This window comes from Zootoca vivipara, chromosome 2 (assembly GCF_965207765.1).
Source record: "Zootoca vivipara chromosome 2, rZooViv2.hap1.1, whole genome shotgun sequence".
NCBI classification, from domain to species: Eukaryota; Metazoa; Chordata; class Lepidosauria; order Squamata; family Lacertidae; genus Zootoca; species Zootoca vivipara.
This window is the reverse complement of record NC_142584.1, coordinates 103,250,369-103,265,695: the sequence shown is the minus strand read 5'-3', so window position 1 is coordinate 103,265,695 and position 15,327 is coordinate 103,250,369. Positions and strand designations below refer to the sequence as shown.

The window sequence follows — 15,327 nt, the reverse complement described above, 5'->3', positions numbered from 1 at the left end:
CATCAAGATTATCCTTGTGTGTGTTTTTTCTTTCTCTAGGAGTATATCTTGGAGGAGGTGGATGTTCACCCTCAGCTCTGCTTCAAGGTGAGGCCTGCTCCCCAGTCGCTACTCGCACCGGACACTTGCAAGCCGGTTACCTAGTGCCAGATCTTCTTCTCTGCCCAAAACTGTTGCCACTTGCAGCCGTCTGGACTCTGCACAGTCTCAGGAAAGCACTGGAAAGCTTGGGAGTTGCATTATCATCATAGGATTGAGTAGATAGCATTGGGATGTAGATGTTTGTGTGCTTTTTTAAAAAAAGTGAACTTCACTTCTGTTCTTGCGGAAGGATGCCCTGATCTGGACAAGCTGGTCCTTATCCAAGGGATGTCCTCTCAAGGCTCATCTAGGCTTGTCCCATGCCTAGAAAGCCCAAGCCCGAGGTACAGATGAGCTCTCAGTCCCTGCTGGGGTTTTCCCATACGTCGCAGAGTATGAAAAGGGTCGCATTTAATAATAATAATAATAATAATAATAATAATAATAATAAATTATTATTATTTATACCCCACCCATCTGGCTGGGTTTCCCCAGCCACTCTGGGCGGCTTCCAACCAAATATTAAAAACAGTACAGCATCAAACATTAAAAACTTCCCTAAACATAAGCCTTTGAAAGCATCATGCTTTTGTCCAAAGGAAGACAGACCCTGTGATGTGGAGTGCAGTCATGTGAAGGTTGACTCAGGAGGAAGTTCCACTGTGTCCTATGGGGCTGACTCTCTTATAAATCTATTTTTTATTGGGTTTTACATTGCAAATTTAAATCCAAACATTAAACATCATCATCATCATTGAGGACTTCCTGAATCCTTTGACTCCCCTCCACCCTTCCATGGTTACCATTTTCAATCTTTCCCCACCGCTTCACTTATTTTCTCTATTTTTCTTATATAATCCAATTTTACCTTAGTTTTTAGTACATTGCAAGCGTTATCCAAATCCTGCTGAATTTTTTAGTTGTTTACAGTGTACATGGATGGGGCTGACTCTCAAGTCTGCAGTCTTAGGGGCTCCAGATGAGCCGTAGTCGTGGGCTCAAACTGCCAACATCTAGTTAGGACATTGGGAAGAACTTAGGCACACAGGAAGCTGCCTTATACTGAGTCATCACACCGCAAACAGGTCATTGTCTGCACTGGCTGGTAGTGGCTCTCCAAGGTTTCAGACAGGATATTCTCACCATGATCTGGAGATGCCAAGGATTGAACCTGGGACCTTCTGCGTGCAAGGTGGACGTTCTACCGCTGAGCTACAGCTATGCTGTCCTAGCGACTGGCTAACTGTCTGGGCAGCTTTGTAGGCAGCAGGTCCCTGGTTCTATCCCCAGCATCTCCAGGTAGGGCTGGGAGGAGTCTGAAATCCCGGAAGGCCATTTCCCAGCCATTGTAGACAGTAGTGAGCAAAATGGATCAACAGTTAGACTCGTTAAAAAGCACCTCCCCGTGTCTTTTATAAGAGCAGGTTTGGACAAATACTTGATGGTTTTAGTTTTAAGTTGGTGAAATATACTCGGAATCGAGAGTGAATTTCATGCTCTTTATTCAGCTCGTAGTCATCAAGGAGAAGAAGAGAAGAAGAATGCGCTTTTCCCAAAACCATCTCCTTATATACATTATTTACACAATGGGCTTTGCGTGATTGGCTACTTCAGGGCTACACCTGTGGGCCAATCAGTTTGTGGATTGACTTCTGCCAGCTGCCTGATTGGCTGCTCCTGCAGGCCAATCAGGTTGCGGATTCACTTCCACTTGGAGTATGATTGGGTGGCTCCTGCGGACCAATCAGACTGCTGATTCTGGATCCTATTGTTCTATGGTTCAGCTCAGTACATAACAGTTGGCTTGATCGATGAGATCAATTCAAGTCCTATACAGTGGTACCCTTGGTAGTCGAACGGAATCCGTTCCGGAAGTCTGTTCGACTCCCAAAACATTTGGAAACCAAGGCGCGGCTTCCGAAGCCGCGCCGGACGTTGGGGTTCCAAAGAACGTTCCCAAACCGGAACAATCACTTCGGGGGTTGCAGCGTTTGACTCATAAGGCTTTTGGGATCCAAGGTACGACTGCATTCAAGGTTGTCCATCACTGGAGGAATGGGGAGGTGGGTTTTCTTTCCCGCTAAAGTTGTTTGTTGTATCCCCTCCTGAAGGAAGGCAGGGGGATACGGTAGAATTGAGGACTCCTGCTGATTTTGCTGTTCTTTCATTCTGTGAGTGAGTTGCTAGTTTGGTTTAACCAGCCCCAGCTCTTCCAGTGATCCAGTGTCTTTGCTGTCTTTTCTAGTTTTCCTACAGACACAGCAGTCACATTGAGTGCCCGCTCCAGAAAGGTGAGTCTGCAGCTCAAACCTGCTGGTTTGGTATCGCAGGATAATGGGGAGGTGGTGATTGGGGCAAGGGAGGTGATTCCTTCTCACTGACCCAGAGATCATGCTCATTAAGGTTGCAAGAACGGACCCAAAGCTGTTTCCTCTGCCTGTGTCTGTACATTCCTTGCGCATCATGACAGCACTCAGACGCAGGCTGACTGGTAGGGCGGAAGGCAAGGGGGCTGACAGTAGATGGCGCCAGAGCCAATGACAGGCAGAGCCAACTGATTCTGGTTTTGTTTCCATTCTCCTCCTCCTTTAAAGCAGTGTTCCTCAACCTTGGGCCTCCAGCTGTTTTGGAACTACAACTCCCATCATCCCCGACCACTGGTCCTGCTAGCTAAGGATGATGGGAGTTGTAGTCCCAAAACAGCTGGAGGCCCAAGGTTGAGGAACACTGCTTTAAAGGAACACTAAGGAAGAGGATAGAGGCTGACAGCCACTGCTTTCTCTGGATTGGCTGTAAGTAAGGAGGCATGCTTGTAAGGGCAGTCTGGGTGCCCCATTCAGCTGTTAAGGGCACGATAGCCTGCTTTGAGATTAGTCACCTGCAACCCTAATGCTCAGACGGAGTCTCCGTCTTTGCCTCCCTGCAACATAATGTTGCACACCACCCCAATCTCATGAGCAGTGAGAGATTTCAGGGGTTGCAGACGCTCGCCCAAGAGTTGAGAGCCCACCCTGATACGTGTGATTTTCCCACCCCCTTTCAAGATGCCAGGAATTAACCTGGCACCTTTTACAAACAAATTGCAGGCTGTAGCTCTGGGTTACAGCCCTTTTGCACATTGTTGCTCAAGCTTTCCGCCCAGGGAGAAAAGCTGTGCAGAAAAACTGATCCGTAGTATTTTTGTTGCGGGGGTACAGGCCTCTGTTAGGGAGGAGAGAATCCTGATCAGCTGATGTGGTTTTGCGGCATTTTTTTGTGACTGGTAGCTGCCCAGCTGTTAGTGTAAACCAGGGGTCAGCAAACTTTTTCAGCAGGGGGCCTGCTCACTGTCCCTCAGACCTTGTGGGGGGCCGGACTATATTTTTTTTTGGGGGGGGGAATGAACGAATTCCTATGCCCCACAAATAACCCAGAGATGCTATTTAAATAAAAGCACACATTCTACTCATGTAAAAACACCAGGCAGGCCCCACAAATAACCCAGATATGCTATTTAGATAAAAGCACACATTCTACTCATGTAAAAACACCAGGCAGGCCCCACAAATAACCCAGAGATGCATTTTAAATAAAAGGACACATTCTACTCATGTAAAAACACGCTGATTCCTGGACCGTCCGTGGGACGGATTTAAAAGGCGATTGGGCCAGATCCAGCCCCCGGGCCTTAGTTTGCCTACACATGGTGTAAACGCATGGTCCTCTTAACCGGCAGAAAATATGTTGACCATAAACAATGAATGAATGAAACAAAAGACTTCCTTGGTGTTTGTAGTCAGTCTAAAGCAAGGTGAAGATTCTCGCCCCAATGTTGTTTTGTGAAAACAGAATAGCTTGTTATGTGGATTTTAAAGTTGATTGTTCCGGCTTAGTTTTGAGCAGTTTTGTAACTTGTTTCCTCTAATCTGGAAGAGCTGTGTTTGCATTGTTAACATTGAAACGCAATTGCACCCTCATGTGGTGAAGTAGTGGAAACAATGCTCACAGCCTACAGTTATACTGTAGGCGGCGCTGAACTAACCGCAAAGATACCTATCTATGTTTTGCCCCTGCTTTAGTTTTTTAAAAACCCGTGTTGATTTGGATGTGTTGCTTAAACTCCACCCTCTGGGATATATTTTATGCATGTATGATGTTGTTATACAGGCAACTCCCTGACTTACGCGGGGGTTACGTTCCAAGGCACCGTGCGTTTAAGTGGAATCGCGTATATTCGAAACACCATTGGAAAAGCCTTGAAACACCCCGTTTCACCTCCACCCTGTTCTGCCCTTTTCTGTGAAGTTTTTGTGACGTTTTCAGGTCACTTTCGGGTTCGGTCACACACATATCAGATGCGGCTAAAATCTAATTTATGTAAGAATCTAATTTTTTGTTAAAATTGCAACCATATGCCTAAAAAGGTCTGAGACATTATAACAACTTGGTGCCGTTCTTTCTTCCTAGACCCTGCCTGGAATGTGTCTATGAGTGTCAAGCCTTGGCAGCTCCACTTGCATTTTCATTCCCGCGCACCAGCATCCTTCAGCTCGGCCTTATGTCAGAAGCAATCTCCAGGCCAGTGTGAGCCTGAGCCTCCTGTCTACACCATCACCCATGTAAGTGACTTTTGGAGCTGGAGAGGAGGAGGGTTAACTTGGGTTGGGATCCACCCGGACTGGCCCAAACCAACAACTGGGCCTCATGTCCAACTCCACCCTTATGTTTTGCAGCAGGAGGGATCAAGCCGGGGAGACCTGGATCTCATCCTTCCTTGGCGGACCCCTACAAGTTGTGTACTGGTAAGGACCAACCTAAGCCCCACCCCACCCTGTATTGTAATATACATTGGATTGTGTCCACCGCTAGTCCTGCCCAGAGGAGTCACCTTGGAGTTAATAGACATAGTTAGCTTAAGTTAATTAATTCCAGTGGGTCTCCTTTGAGTAGGCCTTGCTCAGTAGAGAACAGTTTCTTTCTTTCTTTTTTTATAAATTTATTTATTTGGTTTTTCAGATTAAAATTTTACAGCCATGCATCCAACATGCAACATAGATTCCAAGGAATCTCTTGGACTTCCCTCCTCCCCTTTGAGGGTCCTACTGTTAATCATTTCCTCCTGCGTCTGAAGGAGCGTCTGCCCGGACACGGAGGTCCAGTACCGAGGGCCTTCTGGCAGTTCCCTCGTTGCGAGAAGCCAAGTTGCAGGGAACCAGGCAGAGGGCCTTCTCGGTAGTGGCGCCCGCCCTGTGGAACGCCCTCCCACCAGATGTCAAAGAGAAAAACAGCTACCAGATTTTTAGAAGACATCTGAAGGCAGCCCTGTTTAGGGAGGCTTTTAATGTTTAATAGATTATTTTATTTTATTTTTCTGTTGGAAGCTGCCCAGCCAGATGGGCGGGGTATAAGATGGGCGGACCGCGCACGGGCGAAAAAAAGGGGAGCTCTGCTTCCCAAGCAAATTGCTGGTTAAGAGGGGGTTCGCAAGGCTAAGCGACCCCCCCAAAAAAGGCTAAGAAGGTGGTTTTTAGCTGAGGCGTCGGCGGCTCCCCAAAGGATCTCCCGGAAACCCTCGCAAACGCCGAAGGAGGGGGAGAGACTGGGCGCTGCGACGGAGAACAGCTCAACCGAGACCAGCGAAGCAGCCGCAACCCAGCGCGATCACGAACGGTAAAACTCCTTTAAATCTAACCCCTTTAAAGACTCTCCGGGCGTGTGGATAACTTAGAAAAAGAATAACGAACGGAAGATTTTTAAAACACATCCTCCCCCCACGAAGTGGACAATAAGACCAGTTAAAGAGCAAGTGGTGGGGGACGGGAAAGAGCGGCACGAACTACAGCATATTGCAAGAGACGCTGACAGGGGAAAGGCAAGAAAAAGTTTAAGTGAGGGAAACAAAAATAACAAATATAAAGGAGCCGGCTGAGTTTTTGAAATAAAGTATCCGTACATACAAACATTGCAGAGCTGAGAGGGGTTTTTTAAAGGGATATTGTATATCTGTTTGAGAGAGAACGTGGATTTACACATTTCTTTGCTGGGAAAATTGGCAGAAATAACGTTATCTTTAAAGAATCAAAGGACTTGAGAAAGCTAAATTCAAGTGAAATAAAATGGCGACGAAGTTTTAGAAACCATGACTAAGCAGACAAGGAACTAGGGAAGACAAAAGTGACGTGGCAGTGAATGAAAGATTTAAGGAGGACTTGTTAAAGACTAGAAAACTGCAATTATAAAATAATAAAGTGACATCCAGTGGAAGGAATACCAAATAACAGCTGAAAAAGATAAAAAGAGCCAGAGTGACACCACATGGAGAAGGAAAATACTGCAAGGCAACCAAGTAAAATCGAAAAAAACAAAAAAGTAAATGCAGGTGCTGCAAGTCAAAGAAGGACATCAATGGCAGAACATGAACTGGATCTTAAAGACCTAATTTTGAGCCTCAAAAGTGACATTGGAGAAGTCAAACAAGATCTTACAGAAATAAAGAAAGAAATGAATGAAATAAAGAAGGAAATGAGCGATAGGGTGAAAAGCTTGGAAGATAAAATGGAAAAAGTGGAGGAAAAAATAGAATCTAATGAAAAAGACAAACAAGAAATAAAAGACCATATAAATACAGCTGTGGAGAACTCAAGCAAAGCGACCACCATGGCACAGGAAGCACAAGAAAAGATCCAGTCACTAGAGAATTCAATGAAAAACCTTGCTAAGGAAAGAAGAGAAGGAAAGAAGGAGTGGGAAAAGATGAAAAAAGATATGGAAGAACAGAAGACCGCCCTAGAAGCCGCACAGGATGCCCTCGCGATGCAACAAATGAAAATGAGAGAGAAGACCTTGAGATTTAGGAATATCCCAGAGTTAACAAATGAAGACATTGTGAAAAGACTGACAACAGCTCTGGCAAAATGGTTAGATCTAGAAGAATTGGACATAGAAACACGTATAGAAGAAGCTTTCAGGACGAATTCCAAAGAAGCAAAGGCAAATAATTGGCCATGTGACTGTTTAGTTACCTTCACCAATATGTGGTTGAGAAATAAGATATTAAAAACTAAAGGCAAGAAAAAATTAGTTATGGATGGAACTGAAATAGTCATACTAAGAGAAATCCCACCAAGACTGCTTCACAAAAGGAAAAAATATCAATTCCTTGCTAAAGCTTTAAGATCTAAAAAAGTCTTCTTTAAATGGGAATATCCGGAGGGGATGGCGTTCTCCTTCAAAGGGAGATGGAGGAGATTCGATAACCCCGATGCAGCAGATAGATTTTTCAGAACATATTCACAAGAACTGGGAGGCGGCAAAGTGAAAGAGAGAAAGGACGAGGCTCTCAGGCCAGAGGATGTAGAAGATGAGACCAACGGAGAGGAACATGAAGGAGGAGAATCAGAAGACGAAGAATCATCTGCAGCTGAAGAAGAAGGAGAAATGAAAGAATGAATAAATAGACTGATAAAGTAGAATAACAAAAATTTCTAGTCTCGGTAAAACTGAAAAGTAATAATTGTGAAATTTAATAATTATACCTAAAGTAACTCACTGCTCAAGAAAAGACTGCATACCCCAGGAATTCCTTGATTCTGCTTAGTGTAGTTATTTGCTCTTCTGTTTTCCTTCCTTTTTTTTTTCTTTTCTTTTTTTTTTTAACCCCTTTCCCCCTCTTTTTCCCCCCTCCCTCCCCCTCCTTTTTTGTTTTCATTTTCTTTTCTCCCCTTACTCTTACCCCAACCCCCTTTCTTCTTTCTCCTTTTTTTCTTTTCTTTTTCTCTATTACTTTCGTTATTATTTTATAGCTTCCCTTTCTTTTCCTTAACAGAAATTGGATCAGATTAATAGAATTGCCAAATAAACATGAACTTTAGAACAATATCTTGGAATGTTAATGGTTTGAATAATAAGAAGAAAAGAAATAGAGTGGGACACATGTTGAAAAAACAAAATTGGGACGCGATTTGCCTTCAGGAAACCCATATAAATAAAAAGCATTTGAGGGTATTAAAAAATGAAAAATTGGGAAAAGAATTTACCGCAGCTGATGAAAAAAAAAAAGAGAGGAGTAGTAATTTATATTAAACAAAAATGGAATCCCGAATTGATTTGGTCTGATAAGGAAGGTAGAATAATAATGGTAAAAACAATACACGAAGGACAACAATGGATATGGGTGGGAGTTTATGCCCCGAACGGAAATAAAAAGGGGTTCCTACAAAATCTGGAGAAACAATTAATGAAATACATAGGAGAAAAGCTGATAATAATGGGAGATTTCAATGGAATCATTGATCCTGAACTCGATAAAAAGAGGGAGGGTGATGGTGGGGGGAAAAAGATAAAGACACTCCCCAAAAAATTCATGCAAATAATGGACAATTTAAATTTAATAGATGTATGGAGACATAAGAACCCAGTCACCAAAGAATATACACACATATCGGCTCGCCACCACACGGCGAGCAGAATTGACGCTATTTGGATCTCAAAGGAATTATTAACCAAAACCCAGAAGATAGAAATAGGACCCCAAACCCTATCAGATCACAACCCAATGGTTTTAACATTAAAAGAGGAATTAACAGAAAAAAGATGGAGGCTAAACACCTTCCTTCTAAATAATACCCAAATAGTTCAGGAAGCAAAACAACATTTAAAAGAATATTTTGTGTGGAATAACAACGGGGAAGTTGACCCGCGAACCGTTTGGGACGCGGGTAAAGCGGTAATGCGGGGGTTTTTTATACAAAAAAATGCCAATTGGAGGAAAGCCAAAGAAGCTAAAAAAGAAATGTTAATACAAGAAATAAAGAAAAAGGAAAAAGTATTATATAAGAAATATTCAAAAGAGATAGATCAGGAATTGAGAATTTTAAGATTGGAATTTGAGAAAATGATAGATCAAGAAATTGAGCATCAAATACAATTTTGGAAATATAAAAATTTCCAGTGGGCCAATAAGCCTAGTAAATTACTGGTTTGGCAAATAAAAAAGAGAAAGAGTGAGAAAATAATAAGCAGAATTAAATCAGATGGGAAATATGTTAGTAAAACGGAAGAAATTATGGATGTATTTCAAAAATTTTATGCAAAGTTATATCAAGAAGAAGCTATCCCCGGACAGGAAATTGAAAATTTCTTAAAACAATATCAATTACCACAAATCCCAGCAGAAAAATTGACACAAATAAATAAAGAAATAACAACCCCTGAAATAATAGAAGTAATCAAATCTATGAAAAAAGGAAAGACACCAGGTCCTGACGGGTTACCACTAGAATTCTACCAAGAATTACAAGAAATTATATTAGATCCTCTCAAAGAGTTAATGAATTTAATGTTAAAAAAAGGATTAATCCCCCAATCATGGACCGAGGCACAAATTATTTTAATCCCTAAATCGGAAACAGACACAGACTCCCCGGGAAATTACAGACCGATCTCACTATTGAATAGTGATTATAAAATTTTCACAAAAATATTGGCAAATAGATTAAGAATTATATTGGATGACATTATATATAAAGACCAGGTAGGGTTTATCAAAGGAAGATTCGCTAGTGATAATATAAGAAATGTAATAAACATCCTGGAATGTCTGGAAAATCGCAGGGACAAAAAGGCAGCTCTACTTTCCATAGACGCAGAGAAGGCTTTTGATAGGGTCTCGTGGCCCTTTATGTTGAAAATATTAGCAAAGATGAAAATTGGAGATGAGTTGGAAAATGCGATAAAGGCAATCTATAAAGTTCAGAGCGCTCATATTGTAATTAATGGAAGAACAACAAAGAAAATAAAAATAAATAGAGGCACTAGGCAAGGATGCCCCTTATCTCCTATTTTGTTTATAATTACTCTGGAAATACTGTTAAGAAACATAAGGGATGACGAGGACATCAAAGGAATTATAATTGGCAAGAAAAAATTCAAAACTAAAGCCTTTGCGGACGATATAATTATAACAACAGAAGACCCTGTAAATTGTATCCCCAGAGCACTCGATAGAATAAAGGAATATGGAAAGGTAGCGGGCCTAAAAATAAATTATGAAAAAACCAAAATGCTTGTAAAAAATTTGGAAACAAATGAAAAAATAGAACTCCAGGAAAAATCGGGATTAAAAATTACTAAAAGAATAAAATATTTAGGGATACAAACAACAGTCAAGGGGATCGATCTGATACAAGAGAACTATGTCGAAATCTGGAAAAAAATTAAGAAAAATTTGGAGTCATGGAAGAGATTAAATCTGTCATTAATGGGCAAAATTTCCCTAGTAAAAATGAATGTAGTTTCCAAGATGGTATATTTATTTCAAAATTTGCCAATATTAGGGACGAACAAAATTTTTAAAGATTGGAAAAGAGATATTACTAAATTTATATGGGATGGCAAGAAGCCGAGGGTAAAGTACAAGATCCTGATTGACCATAGAGAAAGAGGAGGATATGGGTTGCCTGATTTGCAAATGTACCATGATGCAGCTGCTTTAACATGGTGTAAAAAATGGATGGAACTTAAAGATAGTGATTTGTTGGACCTAGAAGGTCAAGGGCTTGGTTTCGGATGGCATCATTACCTAATGAGGGAAAAAATAGAAAGAAAGAATGTTTTTATGTTAAACATAATTAGAAGATCTCTATATTCAATATGGTTAAAGTATAGAAAATTTTTTGAACCCAAGACACCTTGGTGGATTTCACCTCTTGAAATTGTAGCAGTACGTAGGACGAATATGGGAAATAATTGGCCGACATATAAATTATTATTAGAAGAAAAAGAGGGAATCTTAAAATTAAAAGAATATAACGAAATAAAACCCCATTTAAGTACCTGGTTACAACATTTCCAAATTAACCAAAGATTGCAGATAGATAAAAAAACCGGTTTTGAAAAAGAAGTATCTAAATTGGAAGAAATATTATTGTTAAGAAAGGATAAATATATGAAAAATCTTTATCAAATAATATTAAAATGGAATACAGAAGAAGAATTAACTAAAGACTCCATGATTAAATGGAGTCAAGATTTAGGAAATCCAATTACAATGCAAAAGTGGGAAAAGTTATGGAAGATTGATGCAAATTATACACCAAATTACGATTTAAAAGAAAATTTATTAAAAATGCAAAACAGATGGCATTTAACACCTGCCAGATTGGCTAAAATATATCCGGGCACTAGTAATATATGCTGGAAATGTAATATAGAAATAGGTACCCATATACATATGTGGTGGGCGTGTAATAAAATCAAGGTGTTTTGGGAAATGATATATAGAGAACTAAAGAAAATTCTGAAATATTCATTCAAGAAATCGCCGGAATTGTTTTTGTTGGGAATGATACCAGATGACATCAGGGTACAAGACAGATGTTGTATAAGCTACGCCACAGCTGCTGCAAGAATATTAATCGCGAAAAACTGGAAGTCAGCAACTGTCCCAGAATTAGAGGAATGGCAACAAAAGTTATATAATTATTATGAGATGGCATCAAAGTATGAACAAATTAAAGGGATTAAACCAGAAGAATCAAATAACAATTGGAAACTCTTTTTAAATTATATAAAAGGTAAAATTGAAAAACCAATTCTCATTTCAGATATTTAACAGCTCTACAATTAATTTAAAGATTCGGACAAATTATAGTTCTACTATATGCAATGAATGAAAATAATAGAAGTTATGGTATATATAATGGTAAATGTTGGTAATTTAGAAAAACGGTATGTAGAGATTATGTAGGAAAGAATATAGGAAAAAACTCAACTACGGCTGAGAAGTCGTTGGGGAAGGGAGGGAGGGTCCAGGGTGGGGTAGGGGAGGAGGGAGGGAAGGGTTTGAATATATAGATAAGACATTTGTAACACATAGTTATAAGTGTATTTTATTTCTATTGATTTATTGTTGAAATGTTTTTAAAGTGATGTACAATTTGAATAAATAAAATAAAAAAATAAAAAATAAATTATTATTATTATTATTATTATTATTATTATTATTATTATTTTATAATAATCCAAATCTCTCATCTCTCCACTGTATCCAAAACTCACCCTTAAACTACAAGTGATATTCCAATCCTACTGACGGTTTTAACTATTTACAGTGGTATTTAAGATAAGTTATAAATTCTCCCCATTCCTTATTAAAATTTCTGTCTTCCTGATTTATGATTCTTCCGGTCATTTTTGCCATTTCGGCATAATCCTTCAACTTGATCTGCCATTCTTCTCTGGTAGGGACTTTATCTTCTTTCCATCTCTGGGCCAATAACATCCACGCAGCCGTATTCGCATACATAAATAGTATTTTCTGCTCCCTTAGGATTTCAGCACCTAGAATTCCTAAAAGGAAAGCTTCAGGGTTTTTTTTATTAGAAAATATTATTTTAAACTCCCCCCCCCCCAGTTTATTATATTTCATTTCCCAAAATTCTTTTACTACAGTAGAGAACAGTTTCAGCAGTGGGTGGGGCTCGATCCCGGAGACCAGCACCACTGGCCGACTGCTTGACAGTTACAAAACATGTGAGCTACTGCAGTCTTGTGTCACTAAAACCAGTTTCACGTGTTCTGCCTTCTCTCTTCTTCTGGTTTGTTAGGTCTGGCGTTCTGATGTGCGATTCGCTGGCAAACAGCTTCTGTGCCCAGATGGTAAGTTGCCATCCCGTATTAGGTTGGGAGCATACCTGCCAAGTTGCTGTCAGGGAAATAAGGGACCGGGCCGGAAATACCAGACCGAAAGTAGCGCTGCCGCCATTTTGGAACTGGGTGGAGCATGCTCAGAAGTGACTTTTGATGCTGCTTTGCCCAGTTCCAAAATGGCCGCCGCGCCAGAAGTCACACTGCAGCCATTTTGGAACTGGGCAGAGCAGCATCAAAAGTCACTTCTGAGCATGCTCCGCCCAGCTCCAAAATGGCCGCCGCGCGAGAATAAACTGGGGGGAAAACAAAAAAATCCGTTTTTCAGCTAGGAACAGCTGGAAAAATGGGGATTTCCCGGGGAAAATGGGAGACTTGGCAGCTATGGTTGGGAGTAGGAGGGATTTAAGGAACAGCACCTTGCCCCATTGTAGGGAGTGGCTGCATGTGTCATTTCTTGCGTGATGGTGCCTGGTTGTTTTTCTCAGGGAGCAGTGCTGGGTCCCAGCCATGGGCGTGGCCATGACTTTTGTTAGGAGGGGCAGAACCTCAGTTAGCTATGTATTTTTATTTATTTTTATTGATGGGGGGGGAGCAGCTGCCCCTCTCTGCCCCCTACCCTTGGCTACGCCCATGGCCCCAGCTAAATGTGGAACTTTGAAAAGTCTTCTGGGAGAGTAATGAGTCAGAACTAGATGTTCCAGATCTTGTAGTATATACGGAGGCGGGTTGTAGTGCACGAATCACTTGTTCTTTTTGTGCAGGCAGGGATGGGGAACCTGTTTCGTCAGCCAGCAAATGGGGAAAATATCAGTACCCTCTGGGAGAGCATAGAATCATAGAGTTGGAATGAAGACTCTCCAACGAAGGACGGAGTCATAGAATCATAGAATCATAGAGTTGGAAGAGACCACAAGGGCCATCCAGTCCAACCCCCTGCCAAGCAGGAAACACCATCAAAGCATTCTTGACGTATGGCTGTCAATCCTCTGCTTAAAGACCTCCAAAGAAGGAGACTTCACCACACTCCTTGGTAGCAAATTCCACTGCCAAACAGCTCTTACTGTCAGGAAGTTCTTCCTAATGTTTAGGTGGAATCTTCTTTCTTGTAGTTTGAATCCACAGTCCTCAAGGCATGTTGCTGCAATGCTAAGGCTCCCTAGTAGGGTTAGTCATAAGAGGATTAGTAGCACAGATATACCATGGAGAGAAGGGACGGCATCAAAACTTTATATTTTAGGATGGGCAAGTGGGTCCTGCAACAAAAGGTTGCAGTAGGGAGTGCCCCCATTCAGGTACTGTTATTATTTATGGCACTCCAAGCAAAAGGACAAAAAAAAAGCTTGGTTGAAAAAAAAGGGGGGGTTGTCTGGTGCCTACATGTAATCAGTGATGGTGTCAGGCGGTGCCTCCCTGGGGAGAGTATTCCTTAAGTGTGGAGCCACCACCGAAAAGGCCCGTTCTCACGTTGCCACCCTCCACACCTGTCTTGGAGAGTGCGCAACACAAATAAGGACCTCCGATGGTGAATGCAGGCTGTGGGTTGGTTCATGCGGGGTTCCTGTCAGCCCTGCTATCTTCCATAATACTCCATTCCGCCCCCACCCTCCAAGAGGTATTCAGCTCAGTAGCCACTGAGCATGTTCAGCCTTCATTGGTCTGTTTTGGTTCTCTTTGACACACACACACACACACACACACACACACACACACGGCCTTTAGATTTATTTATTTATTTTAAAGTGCTCCCGCATACCCCGAGGTTCCCCCAGAGCCTGGCGATAACTCCCCCCTCTAGTGCATGAACGGGTGGTGCAAATTTTGGCTCCATGAAGATCCGCACTCAGAGAATGAGTTTTCTAGGAGCGTTTCGAATGGGAAAAGGGAAACAACGTACTGTACATAGATCCCTGAGCAGATGGAAAGGTAGTGCAGGATGGTTGTGTTTTCTTGGGCGTTTTATACCTGCTTTATCACCTCCTTCCCCCCCCCCACTAGTGACTCACAGGCACTGGGGGCTGCTGGCCTTTGGAGTGAGTCTAGGACTAGTGTTGTTGCTGGTCGCAGCCGTTCTGCTGATTCGCTGTGTTCTGCGCAGGCTTCATAGAGGTAAGAAGCATTGGGGGGATAAGAAGAACTATCACTGTGTGTTTGTGAAAGGGTGGGAAATGCTTAATAATAATAATAATAATAATAATAATAATAATAAATTTATACCCCGCCCATCTGGCTGGGTTTCCCCAGCCACTGTTGGGTGGCTCCCAAAAGAATACAGTGGCACTTTGGTTTGCAACCGCTTTGGATTACAACCGTTTTGGATTACAACCACATCAAACCCGGAAGTGCGTGTTCCTTTTTTTTTGTGGATTATGTCACAACCCATTTTTTGGGGGGGGAGGCCTTGGGTTACAACCTGTTTTGGTTTACAACCGGACCTCCGGAACGGATTATGGTTGTAAACCAAGGTACCACTGTATTAAAACACGATAAAACATCAGTCCTTAAAAACATCCCTAAATAAGGCTGCCTTCAGATGTCTTCTAAAAGTCAGGTAGTTGCTTATTTCCTTGACATCTTATGGGAGGGTGTTCCACAGGGGGGGTGCCACTGCCGCAAAGGCCC

General features: G+C 41.7%; 1 protein-coding gene across 4 annotated transcripts in view; it reads left to right on the top strand.

The window, feature by feature from the left end:
- IL17RE (interleukin 17 receptor E) overlaps positions 1 to 15,327 on the top strand; it is a 55,004-nt gene that overhangs the window by 37,448 nt on the left and 2,229 nt on the right. For all 4 annotated transcript variants that reach the window (XM_088662650.1, XM_088662649.1, XM_088662648.1 and 1 more), the window contains 6 exons: positions 40 to 87; positions 2,327 to 2,372; positions 4,528 to 4,679; positions 4,794 to 4,862; positions 12,666 to 12,717; positions 14,704 to 14,814. In XM_088662650.1, the coding sequence (XP_088518776.1) occupies positions 40 to 87; positions 2,327 to 2,372; positions 4,528 to 4,679; positions 4,794 to 4,862; positions 12,666 to 12,717; positions 14,704 to 14,814 (478 nt within the window). The remainder of the gene's footprint in view (positions 1 to 39; positions 88 to 2,326; positions 2,373 to 4,527; positions 4,680 to 4,793; positions 4,863 to 12,665; positions 12,718 to 14,703; positions 14,815 to 15,327) is intronic.